At 41.2% G+C, this 16,935-nt stretch overlaps 1 protein-coding gene across 2 annotated transcripts in view; it reads right to left on the bottom strand.

Moving 5' to 3' along the window:
* The window catches only part of LOC120051203 (WW domain-containing adapter protein with coiled-coil-like), a 60,103-nt gene that overhangs the window by 33,919 nt on the left and 9,249 nt on the right, over positions 1-16,935 (bottom strand). For both annotated transcript variants that reach the window (XM_038997939.1, XM_038997940.1), the window contains exons 4-6: positions 14,728-14,822; positions 9,332-9,447; positions 3,956-4,077 (exon numbers count right to left, since the gene is read on the bottom strand). In XM_038997939.1, the coding sequence (XP_038853867.1) occupies positions 3,956-4,077; positions 9,332-9,447; positions 14,728-14,822 (333 nt within the window). The remainder of the gene's footprint in view (positions 1-3,955; positions 4,078-9,331; positions 9,448-14,727; positions 14,823-16,935) is intronic.

Here is a 16,935-nt window from a genome sequence, read left to right as displayed (position 1 = left end):
TGAAAACCTGTTCCAGAGCGCTCAGGATCTCAGACTGGGTCGAAGGTTCACCAACAGGCGCCCGAGTGGCGCAGCGGTCTAAGGCACTGCATCGCAGTGCTAGAGGCTTCACTACAGACCCTGGTTCAAATCCAGGTTGTAATCACAACCGGCCGTGATCGCGAGTCCCATAGAGTGGCGCACAATTGGCCCAGCGCCGTCAGGGTTTGGCCAGGGTAGGCCATCATTGTAAATACATTTGTTCTTAACTAACTTGCCTAGTTAAATAAAAACACATGATAAAAACAGAACAATGACCCTAAGCACTCAGCCAAGACAATGCAGGAGTGGCTTTGGGACAAGTCTCCAAATGTCCTTGAGTGGCCCAGCCAGAGCCCGGACTTGAACCCGGTTGAACATCTCTGGAGAGACCTGTAAATAGCTGTGCTGCAACGCTCCCCATCCAACCTGACAGAGCTTAAGGGGATCTGCAGAGAAAAATGGGAGAAACTCCCCAAATACAGGTGTGCCAAGAAGACTTGATGCTGTAATCGCTGCAAAAAGTGCTTCAACAAAGTACTGAGTAAAGGGTCTGAATACTTATGGAAAAGTCATATTTCAGGTTTTTATTTTTAATAAATTATTACTATTTTTGCTTTCTCACTATGTGGTATTGTGGGTAATAGATTCATCCAAGTTTGTAGAGTCACAAGAGATGTAGTCATTGAATGCTAGGAATACGGGATCAAATAAACGTTTGGCTACTTTATTTATAATAATCTTTAGGGGTGTCAATTTTGACCCCTACCTAACTTTTAATATTACTTGTTACACGAAATGTATTTGAGCAAATTGTAAATATACTTTACCCATTTTCTTAGGCATACAATATAGCTCAGTATTTGAATAATTTATTTTACACAGTCATTATTGCTCATCTTTATCAAGGGTGTTAATTTCGGACCCCACTGTACAAAGTAGTTCTATCTTGGATAAATATTCTAATGATTCAAACCATCTCAAATCAACAGGCTTTCGAAGTCTGGTTAGAAGCCCCTGCTAGACTGTCCTCCCAATCTGGCTGTACAGCACAGGCACACGCTCACCAACACGAGCCACCACCACTCCCGCAGTATCTCCAGTAAGTGACTACACTTTCACTGAGACAATGACAGCCATAGATTAGATGAAAACACCAAGTCACAAATACCAGAGAATTATAAGAGTGGTTTTGAACGTCAACGGTGAAGAGGCGACTCTGGGATGCTGGCCTTCTAGGCAGAGTTACAAAGAAAAGCCATATCTCAGACTGGCCAATACAAATAAAAGATTAAGATGGGCAAAAGAACACAGACACTGGACAGAGGAGCTGTCGGAGTCGCCTCTTCACTGTTGACGTTGAGACTGGTGTTTTGCGGGTACTATTTAACTTCTTCGGGGTAGGGGGCAGCATTTTCACTTTTGGATAAATAGCATGCCCAAATTCAACTGCCTGCTACTCCTCCCCAGAATATAAAATATGCATAGTATTAGTAGATTTGGATAGGAAACACTCTGAAGTTTCTAAAACTGTTTGAATGATGTCTGTGAGTATTACAGAACTTATGTAGCAGGCAAAACCCTGAGGACAAACCATTCAGAATTCTTTTTTTTTTTTTTTGAGGTCACTGTCTTTTCAATGAGTTTATTGGGACACCAGATTTCTAAGGGACTTGTTTGCAGTTCCTACCGCTTCCACTGGATGTCACCAGTCTTTGGAAATTGGTTGAGGTTATTCCTTTGTGTAATGAAGAAGTACGGCCATCGTAAATGAGGGTCATTTGAAGTAAATTGTTTGAGAGAGGCACATTACCAAAAAAGTTGGGTCAGTTTGTTTTCTTTTTGTATTGAACATAGATCATCCCGTCTTCAAATTGATCGATTATTAACGTTTAAAAATACCTAATGTTGTATTACAAAAGTAGTTTGAAATGTTTTGGTAAAGTTTACATGTAACTTTTGACATATTTTGTAGTGACGTTGCGCAAGTTGGAAGCTGTGTTTTTCTGGATGAAACGCGCCAAATAAATTGATATTTTGGATATATATCGACGGAATTAATCGAACAAAAGGACCATTTGTGATGTTTATGGGACATATTGGAGTGCCAACAGAAGAAGCTCGTCAAAGGCATGAATTATATCTTTATTTCTGTGTTTTGTGTCGTGCCTGCAGTGTTGAAATATGCTACTCTCTTTGTTAACTGTTGTGCTATCATCAGATAATCTTATGCTTTCGCCGAAAAGCCTTTTTGAAATCTGACATGTTGGCTGGATTCACAACGAGTGTAGCTTTAATTTGGTATCTTACATGTGTGATTTAATGAAAGTTTGATTTTTATATCATGTTATTTGAATATGGCGCTCTGTATTTTCCCTGGCTATTGGCCAGGTGGGACGATTGCATCCCACCTACCCCAGAGAGGTTAATGAAGCTGCCAGTTGAGTTCTTGTGAGGTGTCTGTTACTCAACTCTAATGTACTTGTCCTCTTGCCCAGGTGTGCACCGGGGCCTCCCACTGTTTCTATTCTGGTTAGAGCCAGTTTGCGCTGCTCTGTGAAGGGAGTAGTACACAGCGTTGTATGAGATCTTCAGTTTCTTGGCAATTACATGGAATAGCCTTCATTTCTCAAAACAAGAATAGACTGACGAGTTTCAGAAGAAAGTCCTTTGTTTCTGTCCACTTTGAGCCTGTAATCGAACCCACAAATGCTGACGCTCCAGATACTCAACTAGTCTAAAGAAGGCCAGTTGTATTGCTTCTTTAAATCAGCACTACAGTTTTCACCTGTGCTAACAATTGCAAAAGGGTTTTCTAACACAACGTGCCATTGGAACACAGGAGTGATGGTTGCTGATAATGGGCCTCTGTACACCTATGTAGATATTCATTTTTTTTAATTTTTTTTTAAAGCAGTTTCCAGCTACAATAGTCATTTACAACATTAACAATGTCTACACTGTATTTCTGATCAATCTGATGTTATTTTAATGGACAAAAATGTGTTTTTCTTTCAAAAACAAGGACATTTCTAAGTGACCCCAAACTTTCAAAACGGTAGAGTATGTCATAAAATATATTCACCCCACCCACTATTGTAATCAAAACTTACCAGAAAGCATGTAGTCCTTGGCTCAGAGTGTAGTAGTGTGGGCTCAATAGCATCTCATTAGTGTGCAAGACCTTGAGAATCAGCTGTACATGTGATGGAAGAGTGCACTGGCACATGTGATGGAAGAATGCACTGTGCATGCAGAGGGTTGCAATTCCATTGAATTGGGGATAGTTTAACCAAAATATGCCACAAGACCTAGAATTGCCTTATGTATATCCAACAAAAAAAGGCAACTTTTTTCATGAATTTAAGCAAAATTTCAAGGCTTAAAACCCTAGATGTAGTTACAGTATGCAATTCACAACTAAATGTTTGCCAGCTAGATATCTTAACTATTAAGTTAACTGTCTAAAATGTTCTAAATGCTCTGCAGTTGTGCATTTGGTTTGCTAATTTAGTAGCTAGTTAGCTATCTAGCTAAGCGGTTAGCTTCTACCAAAATCAAGCGTCGCAGAGAACCCCCTCCTGGATCAAGAGCCTTGCAGTCTAATATGTTTTGGGCATGCAGCAAACTGAGTAGCATTTTAGAGTTACTTGTATGAACTGGGATGTCTGTCCTTAAATAGTTTAGATCAGAGACAGTATAAAATATTTGCAATGCGCTCGTTACCATTTATTTAGAATTCTCTATGGGATTTTACATGTACTTGTTAGCATTGTTAGAAAATAGCGTCCCTTGTGCTTAGTGCAGGTATTACCGAATATCCCAGTATGGCACAGGGTCGGTATGAAGGCATGACACCGCCCAAGCCTACTTTTGTACCTCAATGGGAGACCTTGTAGAAAAGAAAAGAAAAATTAAACATTTTTTAAAGACTTACTAGCAGCAGTAAAGCCAGTGGCTGATGTAGCCTGCTGCATGGCCTCCCGTCTGTAGTCCCTGTCTTTGGGGAAACTGTTGACCGGCGTCAACTTAGTGGAGGACTCCTTCTGCCTCTGCTCTCTGGGAAACAAACAAACAGTCAAGTTAGAGCTCAAGTTTGCATCTCAAATGGCATCATCCATCCATCACTACTTTTGACCAGGGCCCTAAGGTAAGTAAAATACATTGTCACTCAAAGATGAGGAAGATCTGCGCAAAGGTAGAGCCCTATATAATATGTTTGAATTTTTTGCCCGATTCAGTTTAATCTGTATGAAAAAGCCAACTGAAATTTACTCCTGAGGTGCTGACCTGTTGCCCCCTCTACAACCACTATTATTATAATTATTTGACCCTGCGGATCATCTATGAACGTTTGAACATTTAGGCCATGTACTGTTATAATCTCAACCCAGCACAGCCAGAAGAGGACCAGCTACCCCTCAGAGCATGGTTTCTTCCTAGGTTCATGCCTTTCTAGGGAGTTTTTCCTAGCCACTGTGCTTCTACATCTGCATTGCTTGCCGTTTGGGGTTTTAGGCTGGGTTTCTTTATAGCACTTTGTGACATCGGCTGATGTAAAAAGGGCTTTATAAATAAATTTCATTGAGTTTAGTTTCTCACCAAATTCCATTTTCTCCTTTTAGTCCAGGTTTTTGTTTTTCCCCGTTTTTGCTCACAAAAATCCTACCCTTTTAATAGAAAACAAAATATGTTCTAAATCATGGATTGGCAATTAATTTAGGAAATCTGTTAGTGTTCTACCTAATAAAAGACGTGATCGCGTCTCAATCAAGGTATGAAAATGTTATTTTCAAATACAATCTATTGTTGGGCTTAGTTGTGGTCAATTTGCAGTGTTCAAATTATAATGATGGGAAAACAAATCTAAAGAAATGTCTGGGTTTTGGGTGTAGTTACCCTTTAATTCAAGTGTGTACCAGTCAGAGACTGTTGTTTGGTTAGCAATGTTTCTGTAGCGCTCCTGTGATTGCAAAGTTTGCAAAACAAAATGGCCACAGGATTGATGCAAATAATGATATAATTCTGTCAGGTAGGCTACTTTGTAGTTAGTCTCACGTTGCCATACCTCAAATCACGTCGTCACGCCTCCCTTTAAAGTCTGGAGAATTTTGTATTGCAAAAACCTTTTGAATGGTCGACTGGGATTTTGATTGGATGTTACATTTCAAGAACCCTCCACCCACACGCCCATAGAACGGGTGCTGTGTGTTATATACGTCACTGTTTTCCGTCCGGGTAGTTGTTGCCTAAGCTAGTTTAAGTGTGGCCGATAGTCTGCTATTTATAGAAATTGAAAGTGGATTACGCTGGTAAAAGTCAAACATCACAGCACGTTCTTTACCGCTCTGATGACAAAAACGTTTTTCCCTAGTCTCCATTCGTCCACGTGGCCACTGGCTGTGCTACCACCAAAAACATTAAGATTGGGTCCTTGGTCAAACAGCAGAGGCAATGGGAGAACCTACTCAAGTAAATACATGTTTTTCTTTATTAAACCATGTATTATTAGCTAGCTAGCTGGCTACAAGTAGGCCACTTTGTAGGCTAACACAACTGAGCTGCTAGCTAGCCAACTTTCCACACTATTTAGCTAAGTGAATTAAATGTAATCACCTAACATCCTATTAGCTAGCAAAAAAATTGTCACCAAAAGCGTAAATAACAGCCATGGAAGAGGGTGAAATTGCTGCTGTCATTAAAGGGATAGTGTAGGCTAATACCCTAGGCAGCAGATTGTGCAGATCTAGCGCCCATGCACTATTGGCTGCCTAGGCTAGCTATTGGATAGGGCAGGTCATTTTGTGGGAGGACATTATGAAAAAATTCTCCAGTTCCAGTCCCTAGATGGGAAAACTGAGGACAGAGCGATAAATGGCAACATAATATTCAGTTCTGTCTAATTTGAGTATTATGAAGCCGATTTCTGTGATGTTTTCTGTCTTCAGACATGGAAAGCTGTCAACGCCTGTTTGCAGATGGAGAGGCCCCAACAGACTAAGGGCATGGGTTACATGTGTAGGCCTACCTATGTCAGCAAATGTTGTATACAAAAATAGTTAAAATCTACAACAATTGGAGCAGGCCAATCATGCTGGAGGTCTGCTGGATGTGCAGGCTTCTATTTCAGACAAGCAATAACACACCTGATTCAACCTTATGAGTTGATAGGCAAGTGCGCTATTGCTGGGCTGGAATTGAAGTATGCTCACCCTGTAGATCAGGGATCATTGGAGCAAGGTTGGCCACCACTGGTCTGGAGTCTTTGTTCACCTAACCGAGCACTCCCCCATTCTCATCGACAGGGCTGTAGTGGAACAGGTTGAGAGCTTCAAGTTCCTTGGTGTCCACATCAACAACAAACTAGAATTGTCCAAACACACCAAAACAGTCGTGAAGAGGGCACGACAAAGCCTATTCCCCCTCAGGAAACTAAAAAGATTTGGCATGGGTCCTGTGATCCTCAAAAGGTTCTACAGCTGCAACATTGTGAGCATCCTGACCGGTTGCATCACTGCCTGGTACGGCAATTGCTCAGCCTCCAACCGCAAGGCACTACAGAGGGTAGTGCGTACGGCCCAGTACATCACTGGGGCTAAGCTGCCTACCATCTAGGACCTCTATACCAGGCGGTGTCAGAGGAAGGCCCTAAACATTGTCAAAGACCCCAGCCATAGACTGTTCTCTCTACTACCGCATGGTAAGCGGTACCGGAGTGCCAAGTCTAGGAGAAAAAGGCTTCTCAACAGTTTTTACCCCCAAGCCATAAGACTCCTGAACACGTAACCAAATTGCTACCCGGACTATTTGCATTGTGTTAAACCATTATTAAAAATGAACTAGTGTCAATGTTGATGAATCACATCACAATCAAGAGGGGGTGGTGTTCTGTCTAATGTGTCTGTTGTATTCCCAAATGAACATGTCCTTTTTGTGTAGTTGTAGAACTCCAATCTGTTTTATTTCATTGTCACACTCAGTATATTAGCTATGTGAATCTATTTGCAGCTTATCATAAGGCATGCATCGCCAATGCACCCATAAGCCTACAGTATGATGGCAATACTGGCCTTATGGGCATCTCATCTGAAGCAGAGAATAGCTAAATTCATACACTGTTTACACGTTGTGTTATATGTTCAGTTTAAAATGATACCAGTAGACAATGTTCAGTATGAGGCAAACCATATACCAGGTTTGTACATGCCTTGTAAGTGCGGACATAAAATTGTTTCGCGGAAATCCAACCCTTGTCATGTAAGTACAGCATGAAAATAAGGAGACAATTAGGCTTCCTGGAGATTAGCATTAGATGTTAATTTTATTTGATACATTTTTGCACGGTTGCTCCTAAGGCACTAATCTGGTGAGCGACTTTGGAGCTCCGCCAAAGCAATGCATTTGATTGCGAGGCGTCACTGATCAAATAAAAATAAAATGTTATTGGTCACATAGACGTGTTTAGCAGCTGTTATTGCGGGTGTAGCGAAATGATAGTTCCCAGCTCCAGCAGTGGAGTAATATCTAACAATTTCACAACATATACCCAATACACACAAATCTAAGTAAAGGAATGGAATTAAGAAAATATAAATATATGGACAAGCAATGTCAGAGCGGCATATACTAATAAGCAGTAGAATAGAATACAGTATATACGAGATGAGAAATACAAAATATGTAAACATTATTAAAGTGGCCAGTAATTTCAAGTCTATGTATATAGGCAGCAGCCTCTAACGTGCTAGTGATGGCTATTTAACAGTCTGATGGCCTTGAGACTGAAAAACAGCTTCTGTCTCTCGGTCCCAGCTTTGATGCACCTGTACTGACCTCGCCTTCTGGATGATAGCGGGGTGAACAGGCAGTGGCTCAGTTGGTTGTTGTCCTTGATCTTTTCGGCCTTCCTGTGACATCGGGTGCTGTAGGTGTCCTGGAGGGCAGGTAGTTTGTCCCCGGTGATGCGTTGTGCAGACCTCACTACCCTCTGGAGAGCCCTGCGGTTGCAGGCGGTGCAGTTGCCATACCAGGCGGTGATACAGCCCGACAGGATGCTCTCAATTGTGCATCTGTAAAAGTTTGTTAGGGTTTTAGGTGCCAAGCCAAATTTCTTCAACCTCCTGAGGTTAAAGAGGCACTGTTGCACCTTCTTCACCACACTGTGTGGGTGGACCATTTCAGTTTGTCAGTGATGTGTACGCCAAAGAACTTGAAGTATTCCACCTTCTCCACTGCGGTCCCGTCAATGTGGATAGGTGGGGTGCTCCCTCTGCTGTTTCCTGAAGTCCACAATAATCTTGTTTTGTTGAGGTTGAGTGAGGATATTTTCCTGGCACCACACTCCGAGCCCTCACCTCCTCCCTGTAGGCAGTCTCGTCATTGTTGGTAATAAGCCTACTGTTGTGTCATCTGCAAACTTGATTGAGTTGGAGGCGTGCGTGGCCACGCATTCATGGGTGAACAGGGAGTACAGGAGGTGGCTGCGCATGCACCAGGTTTCCAAACTCTCTTTAGAGGATTACTGCCATGGAACTTCCCCATGCTTCCTGTTTCAGGGAAGCCTGGTTCGCGAGAAGGCTACTTTGTAGTTAACATTTAACTGGAGAAGGTTTTTTGTAAAGCCTTTTCATCTCTACCAGAACTTTTATAATTATTAGCATCATCGCTAACGGCTACACAAAATGTAGAAAGGGAAAGGTGGATACCTAGTCGGTGGAACAACAATGCATTCAAATGAAATGTGTCGTCCGCATTTAACCCAACCCCCTTGAATCAGAGAGGTGCGGGGGGCTGCCTTAATCATACAACACGCGGCTTCAGAAAGTTCCAGAAATATATGAATAACTGATGAATTTTGTTAATGTCTTATGATTAACTTAATGAATGCATTTTCTAATAATTTCAACAAATGTAGTTGATTTCCTACTAACCTAAGTTCAATACATTTTTGAATATTGTTGAATACCAGTTTTAAATGTCTGTATTCCAAGATTCTGTCCGCGTTCTCCGAAATTTGGATTTTTTTAAGGCCCTACAAAGGGAATGGTAACTTACAAACAATATGGCTTGTTATGTTACATTTAATTCAATAACAAATCAGGACAAGGGTAGAGCAAAGCAAAGCCATCTTAGTCTCAGTTTTTTGGTAAGCGGTGTTTATGAATTCAAACATCAGTTTCACAGCTCATCAAGGACTGAAGAGACAAGCATTTTAAAAATGAATAGAAAACCAGGCCAGCCAGCACAGGTCAGCTCAACTAGGCTCAGTAGTGTGAAATCGGTATTATGTTAATGAAAATGGCATAATGCGTACCTCTCCAGCCACTCTTTGGGTTTCTCCCACTGTGAGACCTCGGTCCTGCAGTTGTAGTAGTACTTCTTCCCAGAGGAACTGATGTGCTCTGACCAGTCATCTTTATCTTCATATGGCTGAGGAGTAGGGAAGAGGACATTTATGTAAGGGAGAAAGGAAAAAGGTTAGTGAGGGAGAAGGGAACATTTTATGTTGAGGACCTCCCGAGACAGGAATACCACAGGATGCCAACATCTGCCGAGACACTGGTCTCACAACAGCGGACCTACCAGGTGTCAAGAACCACAGAGAGCTATGGCAAGCCATCATTCGGTGCATTGTGCCGCCACAAGCAAGCAAGCAGACCGAGGGCATTTACAATGTCTTCAGAAAGTATTCATACCCCTTCACTTATTCCACTTTGTTATGTTACAGCATGAATTCAAAATGGATAACATTTATTTCGCACCCATCTACACACAATACCCCATGACAAAGACAAATCATGTTTTATAAGTTTTAGCAAATTTATTGAAATACAGTAATATCTGATTCACATAAGTATTCACACCAGAGTCAAGAAATGTTAATCACATAGTCTTTCTGGGTAAGTCTAAGAGCTTGGCACACCTTGATTGTACTATATTTACACATGAATTAAAACAATTCTTCAAGCTCTGTCAAGTTGGTTGTCGCTAGACAGCCATTGAACTCTTGCCATAGATGCCACTCAGGAACATTCAGCATAGTCTTGGTAAACATTGTATATTTGGCCTTGTGTTTTAGGTTACTGTCCTGCTGAAAGGTGAATTTGTCTCCCAGTGTCTGTTGGACAGCAGACAACCAGATTTTCCTCTAGGATTTTGCCTGTGCTTAGCTCTAATCTGTTTCTTTATATCCCAAAAATATGGAGTGTGGTACTCAGGCATGTTTTGGAATATTATATTATGTACAGGCTTCCTTCTTTTCACTCTGTCATTTAGGTTAGTATTGTTGAGTAACTTTTATTGTCCTCAGCACAAGGTGCAACTGTGCAATGATCATGCTGTTTAATACGCTTCTTGATATGGCACACCCGTCAGGTGGACGGATTATTTGAGCAAATAATAAATAATCACTTACAGGGGTGTAAACAGATCTGTGCACAAAATTTGAGCAAAATAATATTTTTGTGCATATATATACATTTTTTTTTTGTGCATATGGTGTTGTGTTTAGGCCAGTGACAAAGTCTCAATGGAATCCATTTTAAATTCAGAGTAACAAAATGTGGAAAAAGTCAAGGAGTTTGAATACTTTATGAAGGCACTGTAGGGTAGAGAGGGAGGAGGACATTTAGGTAAGAAGGGGGAGAGAGAACAGTGAACAGGAAGGAGGTGCAGGGGGCATTTAGGTAAAGAGGGAGGGGGAGAGAAGAGGACATCTTCGGTAAGAAGGGAGAGAGAGAGAGAACGGGACATTTGGCAAGAAGATGACGACATTCGGGAAAGGAAAGAGCATGAGAAGGGACAATTAAGTAAGGATAGGAGAAAATACAAGGATGCATGTTATCCCATCAAGAGTTGAGGCGGAAAAAATATACCGCAGCAAGAGACAAGAGAGGGATTAGGTCTGATGCAAGAGCTTGCAATGTGAGATGTAAAGGATGTGTGGGTCTCTGGACATGAAGGTTTGGCTCCGATACCAGGGCTGGTTGGGAGATGAGACGGAGGGACGGATGCTGGCTAACCCAACTGACAACTAGGAAGGCTTCTCAAGATTTCAAAATATTGGTGTTTTTGTTAATGTTGAGGTGGATGCTTCCATGTACAAAACCAAGACAAATTCCTTGCAACATTGGTAGCATGGCAATAATGTTTCCTGATTCAGAAAACCACCTGCCCAGGGACTACAGATACAAATCTGTTGTATTTACAGGCCTGTTGAGTAATGGTGTGCATAGTAACAGTCAACTAAATATAATAAAGTTAAATAAAACGCATTTCGCTAATCTTTATTTTTGACAAGTGACACAGAATTATAACCTAAAGAATTATGTTCAATGTCATCCAATAATTAGGGACTAGGGTCTATGGACAACAATAAAGCAAGGCAAGGCTGTGTTCAGGTTCCGTTTTTTGGGGAAAATGTTAATGAATTCATCCAAGACAGCAGCTTCACAGCTCATTACTGACTGAAGAGGCCAGCCACTTGACACACACTTAACATATTTTAAATGAAAACGGAAGTAGGAGAGGAATTAGCCTAGCAGCTGATAGAAGCAAAGGACTGTTTCCCCCTGTAGGTCTTCACTTGATATCGGTGTTACCTTGGTCCTGCTTGCTATCAAAGTCCTACTTTTTGAGCAGACGAAAGGACAATTTATCTATCCGTTTGACAATCATTCTGTACCACTGAAAGAATATTTTCTCGTTTACCAAGGCAAATGGTGACAATTTACCCGACACGTATGAATGGAAAACTAATGTTGGTGAATCCTACCCTTATTTTATTTGTTTCCAATTTAATCAATCAAATACAAGTCTTTAAAATAATTGTCTGAAACGGTCATTTTTATCAAGATCGGGGGTAAAATATCCCTGGACTGTCCATATTTGAAATGTGTAACGAAATCAAGTCAATTGTCAGATTTAAATAATCTTTTCTGTCCCACCAGTCCCTCCTGCAGCAAAGCACCCCCACAACATGATGCTGCCACCCCCGTTCTTTACGGTTGGGAAGGTGTTGTTCGGCTCAGAAGCCTCCCCTTTTTCCTCCAGCATCTTCACACGGTCCTTTGCGGTTATTCTGGGATTGATTTGCACTTTTCGCACCAAAGTATGTTCATCTCTAGGAGACAGAACGCGTCTCCTTCCTGAGCGGTATGGCGGCTGCGTGGTCCTATGGCCTGGTCAGGCTAGTAGGCCAAAACTCTACTGGCCCAAAAATAATTTCTACTCACCCGGACATGGGGTTGTTTATAAATGCATTGCCTATAGGCTTGCATGCTTTCTCTATATTCAGCAAGTAATAGGCTACATTTGTTTAAGGTACTAAAAAGCCTTTAATATAATTTAGCAATTTGAGACATTAATCCATTCTTTAATATTGCACTGTATTAATAGCATTCATTTTTGTTTGTATAATATGTCATTTGTGACCGACCGCCTTGATTTGGTCTTGTAGCAAAATTTGAAGTGGTGTTTTTTTACATTGGATAAAAGCAGAGACAGAGCTACAAAATAGTATATCATGCACTGCATTTGAGGAACAATGGGAAAGTAATTCTGCTTTTAAAGTTGATAAACTTGTAACCTCACTTTTGAGAAAATGCCCTTTGAATGTTTTGGTGGTACTACTACTACTGGAGAACCCTTCTTTGTCTACACCCATTCAGCATCGTTCCAATCCTCTTAAGCTTTAGCCCCAACCATCTCTCTTCAAGGGTTGAGCCGAGCGTTCTGTCCAAACAACAGTCAAGCAATTCAAGCTAACTGGCTAACGTGAGAGAACCGTTCACTGACCATTTTACTTGCCCTCGCAGTGCTGGTTAGGCTGTTTTTATGTTATCCAGAGCATTGGTGATTGCAACTGTGCTGCTGGCAACAATTTGCGCTTTCTTGCCAACGTTTACTGACACTGGCCATATTCAACAGGTGTTGACCGTTCATAAATCGTCAGTTATTCTGCGCTCTGGCACACTAAGACGAGAGTGCTCTGAAATCAGAGTAGATAGCTGATAAATTTGCTCTGGCTATGTCTAGCAACAGTTGACGTATTGACATTCTATTGAAATGGTTACTTGGAGTCTTTTGTTGAAACATGTATCTAGCTAGGTAAACAATGAACCATAATCGCAACTCATAATGTTACTACCCTGCATAAATCTGCAGGTAGCTAACCAACCAGGTTCAATGTTAGCTAGCTAGCATTAGGCTATAACTAGCAAAGCAAATGGCTCTGAGATACAAATAATATCATACACGTAACGTTAGCTTGAGAGCCAGCTAACAGTACACCAACTTGAAATGAAAACGACTGTCAAAATTAGAAACGTGTAATATCGGAAAATGCCGCTAGCTAGACTATCATGGATGGACGCCTCTGCCGGTCACAGATGCCATGGTTGCCCTTAGTTTGAAGATGTAATTCGGAGACAGGTGTTTTCGCCATCTCCTTAGCCATCATACTCGAATTCCACTGATTTCAAAACTCGGTCCTCCAGAAAGTGGAGAGCAACACTGACGTGATACATATATATATTTTTTTAAGCCGCGTTAGACAGGATTACCTACATATACTGACCAGCTCAAATAGACAGAAGCGTGCTATATGGCAGACCAATCTGAACTCCTCTCTCAGCATGTCCAGCCCACTCATTATCTCAACCAATCATGGCTAGCAGGAAGGGTGCTGCCTTTTTCTGTGGCTAAACCAACTAGGCTCGTAATTTAATTGCATTCGTATTTACAGATGGCATACAAGTCTGTTAAGGCACATGAAAGTTCACATGTTCCAGAAGGCATTTCTGCCAAAAAATACATTTTGATTAAAAACATAGACTCTCAAATGGCTCTCTTGTGAAGTAGTGACACGCGACATATGCCTAGTTTCCTGAAACGAGTCACATTTTAAGAATAAGACGTTGCCCCTTTAAAGAGACATCTGCATTTCAAAAGAGATATCAATACACTTTTTTGCAAACAATCAATAGTAGCCAGCCTATTGCGAGTATGTTCACCTAAATAAAATAAGATCAGCGGGTGGATTGATGAGTGCTTCTTTTTGCTCTGCACAGCTCGTGGGCGCATCACCTGGCAATGTACTGCTTGAGAACAAGAAGTTATGAGAGTGGTGCTTTACCACCCAATCATATTGCTCAAATACAAATAGTATGACTTTTCAGCATGTGGTCTTCAATGGTTTTCAGATGGCAGACTGTGTCAGAGCAGGTAAATGTCAAACTGGAATGCAAAATGTGCTGAGAATTTACTGGCCTGGACAAGCCAGTGACTGACAAGATCCACTGGCCCAACATGTTATTCCCAGGCCACAGGCCAGCATACAATAGTTTATGTTGGACCCTGTCTAAAATGCTTGATACATACGAACCCTGGTCTGGTCCAGTGTCTGGCTGTAGAGTCCCACTCAAAAGAGACAGACTGACGCATTTAGCACACTGAAGATGTTCAGCAAATGATAAGGGAAACGTGTGCACTTGTACACTCCTTCCCACAAATGTCAAATCATTGGACTATTGTAGGCATCTGCTAAAGGGAGTTTGCAGCTTATTTCTTAAAACCAATAATTTCCTTTCAAATCCACGCAGGGAAGTGAACAAGTGTACACTTCAGAGGAAAGGAGAGATTGGGACATTGTCCAGTCCACCATGCTTTAACATCAACAACACAGAGGTGGTAAGCGTGTAATATACTTACTGCGTCTGATGTCTTGCTGGGGTTCGAATGTGAATTGGAGCTGCTATGATGGGTGCTGTGGTTGTGTGAATTTTCCTGTGGAGAATAACTGGTCCCTAGAAAGAACAAAAAAGTAGATGGTTTTTATTCAACCAACAGGCAAGTATCAAATTGCTAGATATGGAACAATAAAGTCCTTCCATTTGTCCAATTCAGTCTGTAACAGAAACTCAAGATAATACATTAAGGTAGCCTTACTTTTTTGGTAAGCTTAGCATACATCAGCCAGACATCGGCCTAATAAGTATCATCGCTGACTGATAAGTGCATCCAACTACCATCAGAAGAAGAAACCAGTGCCTCAATTGGAATCAAAACTGCACTGCAGTATTTATTTTGGGGTATAAATATTACGCAGATTCACCTTACAAGTAAACCACTTCTCAAAAAAAAGTTACTGATGAAACATTGTTAATGCACAACTGAATCTGCCAATCTATTTCTAGAAGAATTTTAACTAGTAGCTAGACCTCAGAGGCATCCCCAAAATCAGATAAGCATCAAGGAAAGGTCACAGTTAAACATTTGACAAGGCAAATAAAAAATGTTACACAGAACATTGTGTTATACCCTAAGTGAGGCTACAAATTGACCTTTTTTTGTGGTGAATTGCGATTGTCTTGGAATGATGTAACTAAATCCATTTTTATAAACTTTTGAGATCATTTTTATAAACTTTTGAGAACAAATACTGATTGCCTAGTTGTATTGACATAGGAGGTTTGAAACTAAAGAGGCAGAAGTGAAGTAGTTTATAGGCTAACATCCAGAGATTGACAGAGGCACTCAGCTAATCAAAATTTGTGAAGGTAAACTATTTAAATTACTAGGCTACTTTAATATGTAGCTTATCAAACACAGCACTGGCTTGCAAATCCAAAACGCAGTTAGAGGAAAACTGACTTGCCAGAAATACACATATTTCCAATTCACAAATTCAAAAGTTAAACCTTATGTTTAACAGTGTTTTACTGGAAACCAATGCCAAATAAAAAAGACTTGTCACAAGCAGATAGATAGTGTTTGCTGTATCTCATAAGTTTATTCCTTTTAATTCCTTGTGATGCAGATACAATTGTGTGTTTACATTGAGTGGGCCATATTGCTTGTGGCTGCAGGCCCAGATGGAGGAGGAAGGTTGTTGTGTGTGTGTGTGTGTGTGTGTGTGTGTGTGTGTGTGTGTGTGTGTCAGTGAGAGAGCTCCTTGTCCCATGCGGCAGGTGTGAATCAGAAGCAGAAGCCTAAGGGAACCTAGGGTATCCTAATTCCTATTTAGCGCACTACTTTTGACCAGAGACCATAGGGCTCTGATCAAAGGTAGTGCACTATATAGGGAATAGGGAGCCATTTGGGACAGGGACATAGCATCACCAAACGCAGCAGGTGGAGGAAGTAGATATGTCACAAATACTCCAATATCGATGGAAACAAAAAGGCAAGCTTCAGCCCAGAGGACCGATTAGCTGTGGCAACTCTGTACTGACAGCAGTATCAACAGTGGACATTTGAGAGTGAGAATAATAGGGGATGCTGAAAAGCGCTTAACTTAAAGGGATAACTCCTAAAGGTCAATGGTTGTGTCCAAAATTGCACCCTATTACCTATGTGGGGCACTACTTTTGGCCAGAGTCCTATGGCTCTTAGAGGAAGAGTACTGTTTTAGGATATTTTTTTTTAGATAATGAATAAGATTAGATGGACAGGGAGGACCTGATCTTAGATCATCTCTCCTAGTTTCAGACACTCTGAATACAAGCTCTGTCTTTCGGCTCCATAACTGGACCATCCTGCTGCCATGGGCTCGAGTTACATTTAGCATGTTTTTGTTTATTCTGTCCAGGCAAAACCATCATGTGAACATTCAAGGTTGGAAATTAACACCCGCCAAATGCGGGTATATTTTGTCATTGGCGGGTAAGAATGTATATTTCAACAACCACGTTGTCAACACAGAGCATTTGGAAAGAGTAAAAAAAATATTAAAATAAATAAATAAATACAAAGCCCACATGTAGAAGTTTGTCATCCCCACAGTGACTGTATGTACGTGCATACCCCAACCAGAAGCCATGGATTACAGGCAACATCCGCATCGTGCTAAAGGCTAGAGCTGCCGCTTTCAAGGAGCGGGACACTAATCCGGACGCTTATAATAAATCCTGCTATGCC

The sequence above is a fragment of the Salvelinus namaycush genome, chromosome 7 (assembly GCF_016432855.1).
Source record: "Salvelinus namaycush isolate Seneca chromosome 7, SaNama_1.0, whole genome shotgun sequence".
Taxonomy (NCBI): Eukaryota; Metazoa; Chordata; class Actinopteri; order Salmoniformes; family Salmonidae; genus Salvelinus; species Salvelinus namaycush.
Note: the sequence above shows the minus strand (reverse complement) of the source record. Positions and strands in the feature narration are given on the sequence as shown.